The sequence below is a fragment of the Octopus bimaculoides genome, chromosome 2, assembly GCF_001194135.2.
Source record: "Octopus bimaculoides isolate UCB-OBI-ISO-001 chromosome 2, ASM119413v2, whole genome shotgun sequence".
Lineage (NCBI taxonomy): Eukaryota > Metazoa > Mollusca > Cephalopoda > Octopoda > Octopodidae > Octopus > Octopus bimaculoides.
The window spans coordinates 92,128,220-92,143,855 of record NC_068982.1 but is presented as its reverse complement, the minus strand read 5'-3'; the positions used below and the strand labels follow the sequence as shown (position 1 = coordinate 92,143,855).

Genomic DNA, 15,636 nt, shown 5'->3' with positions numbered 1-15,636 from the left:
AAGGATACCCAGAAGTAATGCAGTACAATTGTTTCATGCAACTCCATTTAATTGAACAATGTAGTCATTACATCAATTCAAAATGCAGAGCAATCCTCAGCTGCACAAAGATTTTCTTAAGAGGATAAAACTGAAAGGAAAGTTGCAGACAAGCAAGTGTTACACATTAGTATAATTATACCTAAAATCTCCAAGAAGTTAAGGAGATAGACAAAGAACTTCTTGGAGATTTTAGGTATAATTACACTAATGTATCCATCTGTTTTAATTCAATTAAATTCTATGTCTTTGTGCAGCTGAGGATTGCTCTGCATTTTACATTGATGTAATGATTACAATGTTCAATTAAATGGAGTTGCATGAAACGATCATATTGCATTACCTCTGGATATCCTTGTTGCTTATTTTGATTTTAATCACCTTACTTTGAAATTGTATGGATAATACCGTACTAAATTCTGGTGCCTCAACTTAAGTACCATATTCACCTGAATCTAAATTTTTGCTGAACTCATATATATATATATATTTATATATATATATATTTACATATATATATATATATATATAAGGCGACACATGAAATCTTTCGAGTGAGATCGGTGCCAGTGCCCCTGAACTGGCTCTTGTGCGGGTGACACATGAGGTTTTTCGAGCGAGATGAGCGTGGCCGTTGCCAGTACCGCCTGACTGGCCTTCGTGCGGGTGACACGTAAAAGCACCCACTACACTCTCTGAGTGGTTGGCGTTAGGAAGGGCATCCAGCTGTAGAAACTCTGCCAAATCAGATTGGAGCCTGGTGTAGCCATCTGGTTTCACCAGTCCTCAGTCAAATCGTCCAACCCATGCTAGCATGGAAAGCGGACGTTAAACGATGACGATATATAGATATATATATACACACACATATGTATGTATATTAATGTTTGTTTGTTTTCATGTTCAGTTACAATAAAGACGATTTTAGATTAATTTGAAGGATTATTCCCTACTTTTGTAGAGTACAAATTTATTATTCTTCAAAATGGATATTATTGACAGTGATTTCAAAGTTCGGTCAGTTAAGCCATCATATGTTTATATACACACACATATGTATATGAATACACACACACACACACACACATCTTGTTCATTATAGTCCTCCAGGCAATAACAGAAGAATTTCAGATGGGCTGCACTTGGGAGCTCCTCTACGTTGATGAACTTGTTAGAGGCTTTCAGAACTAGAGAAGAAATTTCATGTGTAGAAGCAAAAACCAAAAAGCCTTAGTAAATTGGAAAGTGGACAAATCACAAATCCCTTCAGATAGATGGCCTTGCTCGATCTGTAGAAAAGGTGTACGTAGAAACTTGACAAGATGTATCTGGTGTAAGCTATGGATACATAAGAGGTGCAACAATATTAGAGGAAGGTTAACAGAGAAAATAGTTTTTGGGTAGAAGGTGCACAGGTACAATAAACACTAAAAATGTACAGAAAATAGACTCCATAAAATGCCAGTGGGGAAAGCTAGAAGTAGTTGATAGCTTCTGTTATCTAGGTGACCAAGACAGCAGTGGAGGTGGATGTTCTGAGAGTGTAGCTGCTAGAATAAGAATAGTCTGGACAAAGTTCAGAGAGATCCAACCTCTCTTGGTAACAAAGGTCTCTTCCCTAGAGTGAAAGGTAGACTATATGATCTGTGTGTGCAAACAACCATGCTACATGGCAATGAAACATGGGCTGTGACTGCTGAGGACATGCATAGACTCATAAGTGAAGCTAGTATGTCTCACTGGATGTTTAATGTTAGTGTGCATGCACAACAGAGTGTAAGCATCTTGAGAGAAATGTAGGCATAAGCGGCATCAGATGTGGTGTGCAAGAGTGATGACTGCACTGGTATGAACATGTGATGTGTATGGACAAGGAAAGCTGTCTGAAGAAGTGCCGCACTCTAATGGTCGAGGGAACATGTGGAAGAGGTAGACCCATGAAGACATGGGACAAGGTGGTAAAGTATGATCTTTGAATGTTGGGCCTCACGGATGCAATGACAAGTGACTGACACCTTTGACAATATGCTCTGTTTGAGAAAACCCATTAAGCCAAGTGAGATTGTAGTTGTGGCCAATGCCAGTGTTGTATAACTGAAACATAAAAAGCACCTTTCAAATGTTTCTTCTGTGTGTGTGTGTGTGTGTGTGTGTGTGTGTGTTCACATAACACCTATTAGAGATCTTACTAATTACCTTATTTGGTTAAAGAAGCAAAATATTAGCTAAAAGTAATATAAATCTAATCCACAATCTAATCTGGATGATGCTTATAATTTAATATGCTTGCTAAAGATTTTTGGGAATAGGTGATTAGCAGTCAATATTTGACCACATTCCTAGACAATCTCATAAATACCCAACTGTTTCTCTTAGAAGCACAGCTAAACACCTGTGGTAGTTGTGATTCCTCTGTAGGTAGTACATTACCTTATTGTCTCTCCTATTTGATTAACATTACCTCACCCTCTGTTATATGACCTTTTTTTATGAGCAAAATTAACCAAGCAGCTGAGTACATTCATAGGTTTTTCTTTTTTTTCTCTGAGCAGTATATTAAAGTTTAGTGAGCAATGTGGAATAAACAGTATGATACCTGTGATAGATCGGTATCCTATCCAGGAAGAAATTTATCTAAGGCATCTAGAACTTAAAACAACTTTATTACTTCATTTTTCATAGAAGTATGTAATTAATTCATCCAGTTTAACAAAATAATAAGTTTCAAAGGTGGCCCTCTTCACCATCCTTGAACAGTGTACTTCAGAGCTAGCTTGTATCTTTGTCAAGCTATTCTCTATTTTTGTCTCTACAGGGATCTGCCTCAAGTTAAGTATCTGCAAAGGTCATGGTTGCTGCAAGAGAGATTCTTATCAGAACATGATGGCTTCCTAAATTTTCTTAAATCTGTCCTTCATTTCTCCAGAATTAAACTCAGCTGACTGTGGCACATATGACTACAGTACTTTGTGAATTATCAGTTGAATCCAAGACTTATCTGTTCCTATAAATTTCATCAGACTTCTCAGTTTGGTATAGAGAAAAATTACAATAGTATAAAAATATTAGTGAACAGAATATTTATACTATAAATAACACAAATAAAACATTTACAGAATTTATGAATATAGACATATATTTTTTCCTACCTGAAGCTGGAGTGTTTGGGAAAGTTGTAACATCTTCCATAGAACTTGATCTTTCATGCTCTAATTCCTTTTAAAATGAAAATATTATGTTATGATTTAATCAAATATGATTGTAAGGCATGCCGTATTGGTACATGTTGACACACTTCCATCTATCATTTATACAGGGTGTCCACAAGGTCTGGGTACATGGAGTAAATAAAATCATAACATAAACAATTAAATATAAGAAATAATAATTTCTTAAAGTATGTGTTAATCCCCATGTACCCAGACTTTGTGGACACCCTGTATTTGTAGAGATCACAAGAGAAAGATGGAAAAGTCAAGCTAATTGCAAACCAGTTATTAATAGTGTGCTGTACTTGCATTAAAATTTCATTTTCAGATTTTGCAACTGCTGCAGATAAACTGATGTACTAACAGCTGCCATTTGTTGGTGGTCAAGACTCACAATTTGTAAATATTTTTCACTCAATTATCATTGTCAGTGGTGACAATGATAATTGAACAAGTGATCAAAGAAAGATCTGCAACCATTTCTTTAGCTGTTCACCATTTCCACTTGTCCAGATATGAGGTAGGATTAATGGCAGAACGAATGAAGTTGTTTGGATGATACTGACAAGCATTATCAAATTAGATAAGTAGCATATCTGAAGTATAGCTGATAGTATCTGTCCATGCTTGAAGATCAAACACAACAGTTGCTGAATAAACTTTAAACAACTGAGATTATCATTTCATAAGATTCACATTCTATGAAGAATAAATGAGCATTCAGCTGTGTGGAACAAGGAGTTTATGAGACACTTAATTTTTGCATGTGATTATAAGTCAGTTGCATCTGTATCCTACTGGACAACAATATTATTACCTGAGTTCAGAAATTAAGGTTCCTGGCTTGAATTTTGTCTGTTGCTATGTTTGCACAAAAGAATAAGACCTTTAATGACAGTAGGAGATCAACTCCAGCTTTGTTCATTTTACATCTGATTTTTTTTATAGTCATATTAACATGTTCCAGAAAGGTGCTCAGTAAATTTCCGGCAGATTGGTAGTCTCCTAAGTTCCAATTTAGAAAGCAAAAGTCTTGAAATTAATAAGTACGAATTAACAAGTGTAGCAATACACTTCAAGCAGTAGAAATAATCTAGCTATTAATACAGTTTATTTATCAGAAAAATGAATTGTCAGTTATTAATTTTTTGTTGTTGATTATTTTTGATATTTTTTCTATTAACTTGCCTGGTTATTTGAAAGTTCTTTGCTTTTCCCACTTGCTTCTGTGATGTACTTAGAACCTTTCATCTGCTGTACAAAAGTACATTTTGGAGAGTATTGAGCATGTTTGTGCCATGGATCTTCATCCTCATCCCAATCACATAAAGTACAACCACAGCTAAAACAAATTACTGTATCAGAAATACCTGTAAACCAATAGAAAATGAAGGTAAATAACTAAAGCAAACAAAACTGAAAGATTTAATTAGAAATTAAGAAATTCAATATGACTGTGTAAGAATTCAGAATGTAAAGACCTAACTACAGCCCAATTTTCTGCTGAATCTGCCATTAACCATAAATCAAATGAAGTTAGTATATACATGGCATTTGTAACAACAGAACAGTTATTGCAATTTTGCATAAAGGTCTCATTAACGAGTTTAAACTTCTTAATTATTTTCTTAAGAGGATAAAACTGAAAGGAAAGTTGCAGACAAGCAAGTGTTATACAGGCTGCTAACATAGTGCTTCCCTTATTTTTTAATGGAAATTATACATCTGTCTATATCATTGACATTTTCTTTCTTTTAAATTCTCTTCAAAGCAAATGTCTTTCTTTCCTGTTTGATAATATAGCACCAGAAGATAGAATTTTTAATGATCAAAAACACATTATGAATAAACTCAAAAGATGATTACTCTATGTTATCTTTCTTACTAATCTTTACTATTAATGTTTTAGATAATTTTTTTAATAATTTAATCTACAAAATAAGAAGTAATTTTAAATTTTTAGAGGCAAGCTAGGTGTAATGGTAAAGTTAATAATTTGATTATAAGCTCAAACTTTCTTAGTCATTATATTGGGCCCTTGAAAAATAGAGTTAAGGGCATATTTTCTTTGCTTACCTTAGTTTACCCAGCTGTCTCTAACAATATGTAAAGAACCAATTTTCAAAACCATGCTATACATGCAGGCATGGAAATTGGAAATAATACTAAAGAGAATAACCAAAGATATATATATATATATATATATATATATATAAATATTGTATATATTTACCATTATGAAAGAACCCAGCATCTGCTAAAGATTTAGGTTTTTGATTTTTATTCTTTGGCCGTGAAGAAAATGTTTTAAGGCGTTCACTTAATGAGGCAAAATATGGATGTATTGGAGAGTCAAATTTATTACTCTGTTTTGGTTTTGGTACGTTACCTACCAATTTCTCACACAAGAAAGGGCAATTCGGAGAAATTGACCTATGTTTTTCTTTAATATTATCATTAGCTTTCCAATTTTTGATTTCACATTTGCAAAAAATACAACAGACATTATCAGCAGGCCCCTTGTGGTAGAATCCATTAGCTGCCAAATCTTTAGCTTTTAATGGGTGATGTGTTGGCCATTTGTCAAAACTCTTTTGGCGATACTGTTCATATTCTAAATCCGTTTTCCTAAAATATCTTAAAATTGGACATTCTGGATTTAAACGTGTGTGTTCTTCATGGATATCATAATTTTCTTTCCATTTGTGGAGTTGGACAGTACAGTATGCACATTTAACAACATTGCTATAACCTAGGTAATAAAATCCATTCTTTGCAAGATCAGTGGGTGCTACTGGGACACTTGTGTTCCAATTTTCAAAGGTGTCCAGTCTTTTTTGCATGTTGGGTATTTCATTTTTATTTGAATTTTCAGTACTAATTCTCACTACAATCTCAGTTTCTCGTTCAGTGTTTTGTTCATTAGAAGCTGTAGCATTTTCAATATCTGTACCATCATGTAAATAAACTGGAAAATTGTCATCTTTATGTCTACATGAATAAATATGTTTAAAAGTGGAATCTGAAAATTCCAGTACAGATTTACAGAAAAAGCAAATAATTTTTTCTTCCAAACTATCATAATAATAACCATTTGCAGCAAGCTCTATAGCTGTTAGCTTTGGATGACTATTTACAGAGAATGTTAGCAATCTTTCAATTTCATAATGTAGGTCCCCTGGAGGTGTCTTCAGATTTTTTGTCATTTTCTTTCGGTATTATTAATATTTATTTTCATTCGGTGACTGAAATGACAAAAATATAATTAAAAAATCTTTGAAATATTTTTCAGTATGAAGTTGTATAAATTTTTGGCAAAAGGGAGGGACCTGTATTGGGCCTTTATGGACCTAGAGAAGGCATATGACCATGTGGGATGCAATGTGGCAGGTGTTGCGGTTGTATGGAGTAGATGGTAGATTGTTGAGAGCGGTACAAAGTTTTTATAGAGAAAGTAGGGTGTGTGTTAGGGTGGGTGGTGAAGTGAGTGAGTGGTTTGATGTGAAGGTGGGGTTAAGACAAGGTTGTGTGATGTCTCCGTGAATGTTTAATTTATATATGGATGGTGTGGTGAGAGAGGTGAATGCTAGAACATTTGGTAGGGGAGCCCAAATGGTGCAAGAAAATGGAGAGAAATGGCAGGTGAGTCAGTTTTACTTTTGCCTTCTCCTTATACTAATATTTACTATTGACCTTACCTCCACTCTTGTTCATCTATTAACTTCTATCCCCCTCTCTAATCATCTGTCACCCACTCATTTGTTCAAGTCCTATGTTCATATTTTCTTATACTCACCTTCTTGTACTTTGTCACTTTGTCCCACCCACCCTTATATAATGTAGGGTAGCCATGTATCTCCTCTATAGCAACATATCTACTATCATACTCTAACCTCCCAACATCTGGCATAAAGACACCTCCCTCTCTCTTACAATCCCATTCATATGAGGGTCTTTTCTTTGTCTGGTGAGGTACTTGATGACCTCACTAATGCTGGTGTCATGGAAAAAGTACTCACTATACTGTAAAGTGGTTGGCATAAGGAAGGGCATCCAAACATGCCAAAGTAGACATTAGAGCTTAATGTAGTCCTTTGGCTCAACAAATCCTGTCAAACTGTCCAACCTATGCTTCCATAGAAGACAGATTTTAAATGTAGGCTCTCCACCTACTCCACCATTTATGTATTGCCACCTATCATCTCTTCCTCTCTGATCTACCCTAATTTCGTTTAACTATCCCCAAAACTGAGAGTCCACGTCCATGCTTCCATCCATGTTCACCTATTTTCCTTTACCTATCCCCAAAACTGAAACTCACCATTGTTCACACCGCCATCCATGTTCACCATTCATTGCATTCACCTCTTCCGCCATGTCTATCATCTGTCACTCACTTTTTAGACTCCCACGAACCTATTCACCCAGTTATCGTTGATTCTCATCTATTCTCTCTTTATTCACCTGCTTGCATCTTGAGGTTATGCCCTCAAACCACTCTTCTTCATCATCATTTCTCTTTTCCTGCTAGGGTAACCATGTATCTCCTCTACAGTAAGACATCTTTTCCTGTCTCTCTCTACAACTGGCACAAAACAACCTCCCTTAATACTGCATCTCCATTCTATCAAGGGGTTCTGCCTTACAAATTACTTGGTAACTCTAGTGGTTCTAGTGTCATTAAAAAAAAAAAAACAGCACTCAAAACACTCTGTAAATTGGTTAACATTGGTAAGAGTATCTAGTTATAGAAACCTTATTAAAGCTGACATTGGAGTTTGATACAGATCTCTGGCTTATCTAATCCAGTCCAACTGTCCAGCCAGTGCTAGTATAAAATATGGACGTTAAATGATGAAAATGATGATGATGATGATGATGATGATATATAAATAGATAGATAAATATACACACATATGTATATATAAATATATAATAGAAATATGTTACAAAAACAAAATGGAAACTACACGTGGAAATGTAAGGGGTAGTAAGAAGAAAAATAAGCAAAAATGCACATTGGAAATCAAAAAAGGTAAAGGCTTTTTATGAAAAGTAACGATAGATATATACAATTAGATGAACTGAGGTAGGAATAAAAGTAATGAAAGTCATTATTGTGAAGTGTAAAAGAGATTCAAAAGCATACTGGTTTCGTAATGTTACAAATCATTGCTTTGAATGCACACTGATTAATGAACAGTGTCAGGTCTACTAGTCCCTGAGTAAAATGATTATGTGTAAGGGAGGCAAGTAGTTCTGGATTTGGTGCAATTAGGGTAGATATAGATCTGTAATGTGAAAGGTGCATGGGATGTATGGGGGTTAGTGGTATTAATTGAAAGGTTAGTAGTGTTCTGTATTGTTATTCATATTTAGTTGTGGAAGATATTTATTGATGAAAGTTGCCTCTTTATTCATTCTTTGTCGTATTGAGGTGTTCTGTGAACATTGATAGATGGGAAAAATTAGGAAATTAGGATAAAGATTCCTTGCACATCTTTCTATGTGTCCATTGACCTGTATCTGTCTGTATTGTGGGTGGCGGATTTGTTCTTTGTGGAGAGTGGTTTTTCGATGGAGTGATATTCCTGTTTGGCCAATATAATTATTATCACACCCTAAGCATGTAATGCACAGATTAGATTTTCCAAGGCACAGGTGAAATTTGATTTAATCTTAAATATTTCACCTTGTTTAAAGTGGAACTCTGAACCCTCCAAAAGGCGGGGGCAAGTACCACAGTTAGGTCGACCACATTTTTTCACTTTTGGTTCTGTTGTTAATGGATATAGTCTTGTGCTGGTTAATATTTTTTTCAGTGATTTAGGTTGCATTTTACTTTTGATAATTTTGTTTGAGCCTAAAATTTTGTTCATTGTTTAATCTCTTGTGAGGATGAGTAGGTTTTGGATGATAATGTTAAAGGCTTCATTGTTTCTAGGGTTATGTGTGGAGATGTATGGGAGTATTTTTAAGTCTGGTTTAGTATTTCGGTTGACTTCCCTTAATGTTTGTATATCTATTTCCTTAGCTTGTTTAATTCCATCATTTATTAATGATATTGGGTAATGTCTTTTGATTAGTATTGATCTGAGTTCAAGGAGTCTTTATTCACGAGTGTAGGTGTCCGAAACTATGGTACAGATTCTTTTCACTAGATTATAAGGTATGTTAATTTTTATGTGTTTGGGGTGGCATGAGTTGAATAATAGGTATTGTTTAGAATCTGTGGGTTTATAGAAGATGTCTGTTTCGATGTGGTTATTGACTATTCTAATTAGGATGTCAAGAAAAGGGAGTTGTTTACTGCTGTGTTCCATGGTGAATTGCTATTAATATTGTTCAGCATTATTTTGAAATTGAGGAGTTTGTCCATGCTGTCTTTCTAAAGTATAAAGCAATCATCCAAATACCTCTTCCAGTTCTCTTTTAAATAGCAATGAAAAGAGGTGCCATATTTTTGCAGTGATGATTGATATATTTTAAGCCCATTACAAGGTTCGCAATCACTGGAGCGACTTGGGTTCCCATTGCAATTCCACATTTTTGTCGATAGTAAACTGTATCAAACATAAAATAGTTGTTCAGTAGGATGAATTTGAGTGTTGCGATTATGAATCTGTGGTTGATGCATCCTGGGATCTCTTCTGGGTATTTTTCTAGCCAGAAGGTGATCACTTCTATACCATAATCATGTAGGATATTGGTGTACAAATTCACCACATCGAATGATACTAACAGGGTTCCTTCACTTATTATCTTCGGGAGGTGGTTTAGCATATCTAAGTCATCCCTGATGAAGTTTTTCACATATTTTAGAAACGGTTTGAGTAAGAAGTCGAGGAAGTTGCTCAAATGGTGGGTTTCACAAGCAGGGCCAGCAATGGTGGGTCTCAGTTTGAGGTCAGTAGGGGGAGGAACACTAATGCATAGGCTTGGAGAGACTTTGCAAGCTTTAAAAATATGTGGATTTTTGTATATTTTAGGTAATCCGTAGAATAGACTAGGTCTGTATTTAAAATGGGATAAATAGTCAATTTCATGTTTAGTGAGGCCCTTTCCATGTATTTGAAGTAAAGAGGATACACACATACATACATACATATATATATCTACATATATATATGTACATACATATATATATATATATACATATACCGGAGTAAGCACATGAAATGTGCAACAAGGTGGAAAAAAGAGTACTCAAATGTATATATATATATACATACATATATATATTCACATATATATATATATACATATATATATACATACATACATATATATATATATACATATGTATATATATATATATATATACATACATATATACATATTGATAGAAATGGTAAGACAACAAAAGAATGAAAGAGACTTCGATATTATGTAAATAGAGGAATTTATCTGTAAATATAATATGTGACAATTATTCAGTAGCCATGATAAAACTCTGAGTTTCGGATTTTGGGGCGGAAACCTACAACCTATGACCGCGAGTCCACTGCCCTAACCACTGGGTCGTTGCGCCTCCACACTATGAATATAATATAATATAATATAAGATAACATAAAAAATTATTAAAAATTCAAAAAAGCCAAGAATTTGTTTCAACTTATATACATTCTTCAATTTATAAACCATTCATATCCCTGTATATAAGTCTCTTCAGGGTTTTGGTTCAAAAGACAGATGAAATTCCATGTGAAAGGACAGCCAGATTGCAAAAAAATTGATTCAAATGCCTATGTTTAGGAGTGTGAGCATTAACTTTTCAACTACATAACAATTAAAAAAAAAAATTACATGGGACAAAATAATTAAGCAAATAATATCTACAACTATTGAAATATCTGTCTATATATCTCAAATAATATTAATCCAAATTCGTTTAGGTTGAAGAGAATCTTTGGCTATTTAAATAACATACAACAATAATATATAAGTATATAAATGAATTTAATATCAGGGTCTTCCTTAATCTAGAGATGGTAATAAAAAGTGTAAATAAATATTCATTCTCTAGATGTGCCTATGCATGTTCAAAAAAAACCTACTTCTAGTATTACAACTAATGATTTATTTATATGCAATACTTTTTATTTATTTATTAGACCTTATTACTAAGACTTTCGCATTCATACATAGAATATGTTGGATCACTTTTCACTACGGAAAGGATATTGTTAAAGAAAGAAACCCCCTCAATGAAGATTATGAAATTTATAAGAACTTCAAAACCAGAAAATTTCCACCTCCTAACCACTATTTGGAGGCTTTCGAAAAGGATATATAGAACATCGTCAAGAATACAAAGTTTGTCAAATATCCCCTTAGAAGTAATGAACATTTGTTGAAAATGAAGGCTTTAGTATGTGAACTTAAAAATAAGAGCAAAAAGGGAATTATTGTGCCTTCGGGCACAACTGGTATTTTATATCATATGGATATTTATAAATATCATGAATTAATGGAAAATGAGATTAGATCATTACATTATATTTAGATTGCATTTCACAGGTACAAATGGTGAATTGATGGAACTTTAACCTTTTAGCATTTAAACCTGTTTTATGTTCAAACTGGCCAGATCCAGCCGCTTGCACATATCCTACAATGTTATGCTAAAAATAAACAATCATAACTTTAAAAACTCAAAGGATTAACTTTAAAGAATGTGAATAAATAAGTATTACATTTGACAAAGAAGTCTGAATGCTAAAAGGTTAAGAATATCAGGCCTTGTAGTATTTGCTGTGGCTCTTTGCATTCTGAATTCAAATCCCAGAGTTTAATACCCCAACTGGCACCTTGGGAAACTTTAATAAAGCCCACTCTCTTGCAAGTATTCAGGCCAAATCTGATTTGAGGATGTCTTCCTCCCTCCTTTTTAGGGATTAATATAACAATGAGATTTGTATTGATGAGATATACTGCTGTTATTTCTAGCATTTTGGGTGACAGCTGTACACATACAAATGCTTGCACGTGTGTCTGTCCCTGGCTTTTGTTATTTAATCCTAGGTCAACATTGATCCTGTAGACCTATAAGAAATGATATACATATATGACCACCCTCTTTTATATATATTTTAAGGTACAAGGTATCTTGAATGACATTTTTATTACTTGTTTCACCAATTGGATGGTAGCCATGCTGGGGCCCAAGGTTAAGTTTTAGTTGACCAAATTGTCCCCTGCACATTAGAAATATGTTTTGAAACATAGCTGCAGAAGTGTGACCCCTAAATTTGTTTCCTGATAACTTTCTGAAAAACGGATATTTTTAAATGAAATTTTCTATAAATCCATTTCAGATAATGTAGATTATGATTATATAAGAATTTGCTGTGAGAAAAATTTTCAGAGAGAGTGGAAGAGGAATTTTGGATAATTTACATGGATTGGCTTTGTTTCCTCATAAAGTTCAGAAAAATGGGTATTTTGCAGTGAAATTTGCTAGAAATACCTTTCAGATGGTGTAGATTATGTTTGTTTGAGAATTTAGTGTGAAAAAGGGGTGGAGGCAATATTTCACACATCTCAACTTTGTCATTCTGTATGTTTTGATGACACAGATTACAATTATGTTGAGGAGACAAAAATCTTCAAGGAATAAACCACCCTTTCTCTTCTGGAATTTATTCAATGAATACTATTTAATAAGATGCAATTTTCCAGAGATACCAGCATAATTTGGAAAAGAAAAGAACAAGAAAAATACAAGAGGTGAATCTGTTAGTATGGCTATTTGGTATACTTTAAGCTTTAGAATATACCTAAATGATTTCTGCTAGAGAATGGAGCAGAGATACTGACATAATCATAAAACACTGAAAGCACAAGTTCCATAGGACATGACATGTTGCAGCAGAGTTCTGGATCAGGACATCCACATAAGTTGGATTTTCTCTGTTTTGATAGGGATTTTTCTATTTTTTTCTTTTTACCATGGCCTTGAATTTGATGGGGGAAAGCTTTTCATGAAACATAATTTGGGAAAATTAATGTTTTCTTTTTTCAAACGCCCCCTCCCTACTTCCATCTGGCTTGATTTTAGCCAATTTTTTTGTGCAATCATCATCATTTAATGTTCATTGTCCATACTGGCACAGGCTGGACAGTTTGACTAGCTCTGGTAAGCTGACGGGCTGCACCAGACTCCAGTCTGATTTGGCATGATTTCTATAGCTGGATGCCCTTCCTAATGTCAACCACTCCAAGAATGTAATGGGTGCTCTTACATGTCACTGGCACGGGTGCCAGTTGCATGACACCAATACCCACCATAACTACGATTTCACTAGGCTTGATGGGTCTTCTTCTCAAACATGGCATATTGCCAAAAGTCTTGGTCATTTGTCATTGACTCCATGAAGCCCAATGCTTGAAAAGTGCATTTTACATGCCACTGGCAAGGGCACTAGTACATGATACTGGCATTTGCCACTTTACCTCTGTGAGGCCCAAAGCTCAAAAGATGCTTTTAACACCCCCTCCCCCCAGCATGGGCAGTGTCTCATATTTTTGTTTGCCCACTCAGTTGTATCTATCAATCTATCTTTTTGTGTGTGTGTATATATATATACATATGTAGTGGATCTTGCATGCATGAAGTTCGATCCACTATATATATATATATATAACACACACATATACATGTATGTATATGTGCATATTCATATCTATTATATAAAAGTCAATGTCTTTATGTGTGTTTGTGTGTTACTTATACATTCAAAAACTACTGCATCAATCCTAATGAAATTTGGAACACAAAATCCAAGCCTAGGGAGAAGGGTAATACTGTGTGTTTCATACAATTTCCTGAACCAAAATTACTGAATGGATCCTTATGATATTTGGAACTTAGATTCAATGCATAAGGGCAGGTATAATGCAGTATGTTTGGTTTGAATTTGAGATGGCTTAAAGGGGACAGAACACCTATGAAAACTCATAAATTTTCGCTGTTGATGAAATTTCAACCATGGGTAATTGGCTTCTTTCAGTTTCCGTCTACCAAATCCACTCACAAGGCTTTGGGCGGCCCGAGGCTATAGTAGAAGACACTTGCCCAAGGTGCCACGCAGTGGGACTGAACCTGGAACCATGTGGTTCGTAAGCAAGCTACTTACCACACAGCCAGACTAAACAAATTATCGGAAAGTTTATATGCGGATATAAATATCCATTTGTATACATACATACATACATACATACAAACATACATACATATACACATATATATATATATATTTATATATATATATATATATATATATATATATATATATATATATATATATATATATATACATACACACACACACACACGTACATACTCATACCATATACATATATGTACATATCGGAATAAAAGGTTAAAGAGTTATACTAAGGGTATATAATTTAAGTATAATACATATGAGAGATAAATTGTTACAAATCCAATTAACACTTATACGACATTCCGGGGATAATATTTAATATAATATAATATATAAGAGATAATTTTATTTTGAGTTACTACTATATTTACTAACTTCAATGGGGATTAAATAAAACACATGCCGGAAGTTAGTTAGACCAAACTAAAACAAGGGGCAAAATAACAAAACAATAAAACTGATCGTATATATCTTCCCAGTATGTTGTCGTTAATCGCTAAGATTACGTCTAGAATTCAATCTCCGATTACTCACTAAAACTCCTTCATATATAAATTATACCTATATATTTTCAAATTGTAGTTATTTTTTGGTAAAAATACGATCAAAACTTATTGTACACGACAAATTGCCTCAAATTATGTTTAAAATCTATTATGTCTGACAGCAGGATTCCCTATATAGTTGAGTCACTTAACTAATAAACTCCTAAGGTAGTTATTCATAAAATTAGCGATATATCTAATCACTTCTACTGTTATGTTTATATTTGAGACACTTTTTTATTTTCCAAATATGAGTGAAGGGAGGTAACCCTAGATTTGAGTATCCTCAATAACTTATTAATCTAACGAGTAATTAACCAATCCATCAGTCCACCAATCAATCAACAAATCAATTAACTAAATAATTAATTGACACACCAATCAATCAATCAATCCAAACCCTGGTTAAATATGGTGTTACATACCAGAGTCCATACATACTCATGCATATATAATACATACATACATATATATATGTACATACATATCTACATGCACACCCTCATATATACAATCATCTATATACATACATATACATGTATATGCGTACACACCTATACAACTACATACATATATACACATATACATACTTACATACACATATCCTCATACACAAAAATATCAGCATAAAACAATCACATATATATATTTATCTTAGCATACATATATTT

At 33.8% G+C, this 15,636-nt stretch overlaps 1 protein-coding gene across 8 annotated transcripts in view; it reads right to left on the bottom strand.

Moving 5' to 3' along the window:
• The window catches only part of LOC106872120 (baculoviral IAP repeat-containing protein 7), an 81,583-nt gene that overhangs the window by 52,761 nt on the left and 13,186 nt on the right, over window positions 1-15,636 (bottom strand). For 7 of the 8 annotated variants that reach the window (XM_014919010.2, XM_014919017.2, XM_014919002.2 and 4 more), the window contains exons 2-4: window positions 5,482-6,493; window positions 4,437-4,618; window positions 3,189-3,255 (exon numbers count right to left, since the gene is read on the bottom strand). In XM_014919010.2, coding sequence (XP_014774496.1) covers window positions 3,189-3,255; window positions 4,437-4,618; window positions 5,482-6,454 — 1,222 coding nt within the window. In that variant the 5' untranslated portion in view covers window positions 6,455-6,493. Of the gene's footprint in view, window positions 1-317; window positions 1,378-3,188; window positions 3,256-4,436; window positions 4,619-5,481; window positions 6,494-15,636 lie in introns of those variants that run through there. The other variant, XM_052978440.1, reaches the window with a different exon arrangement.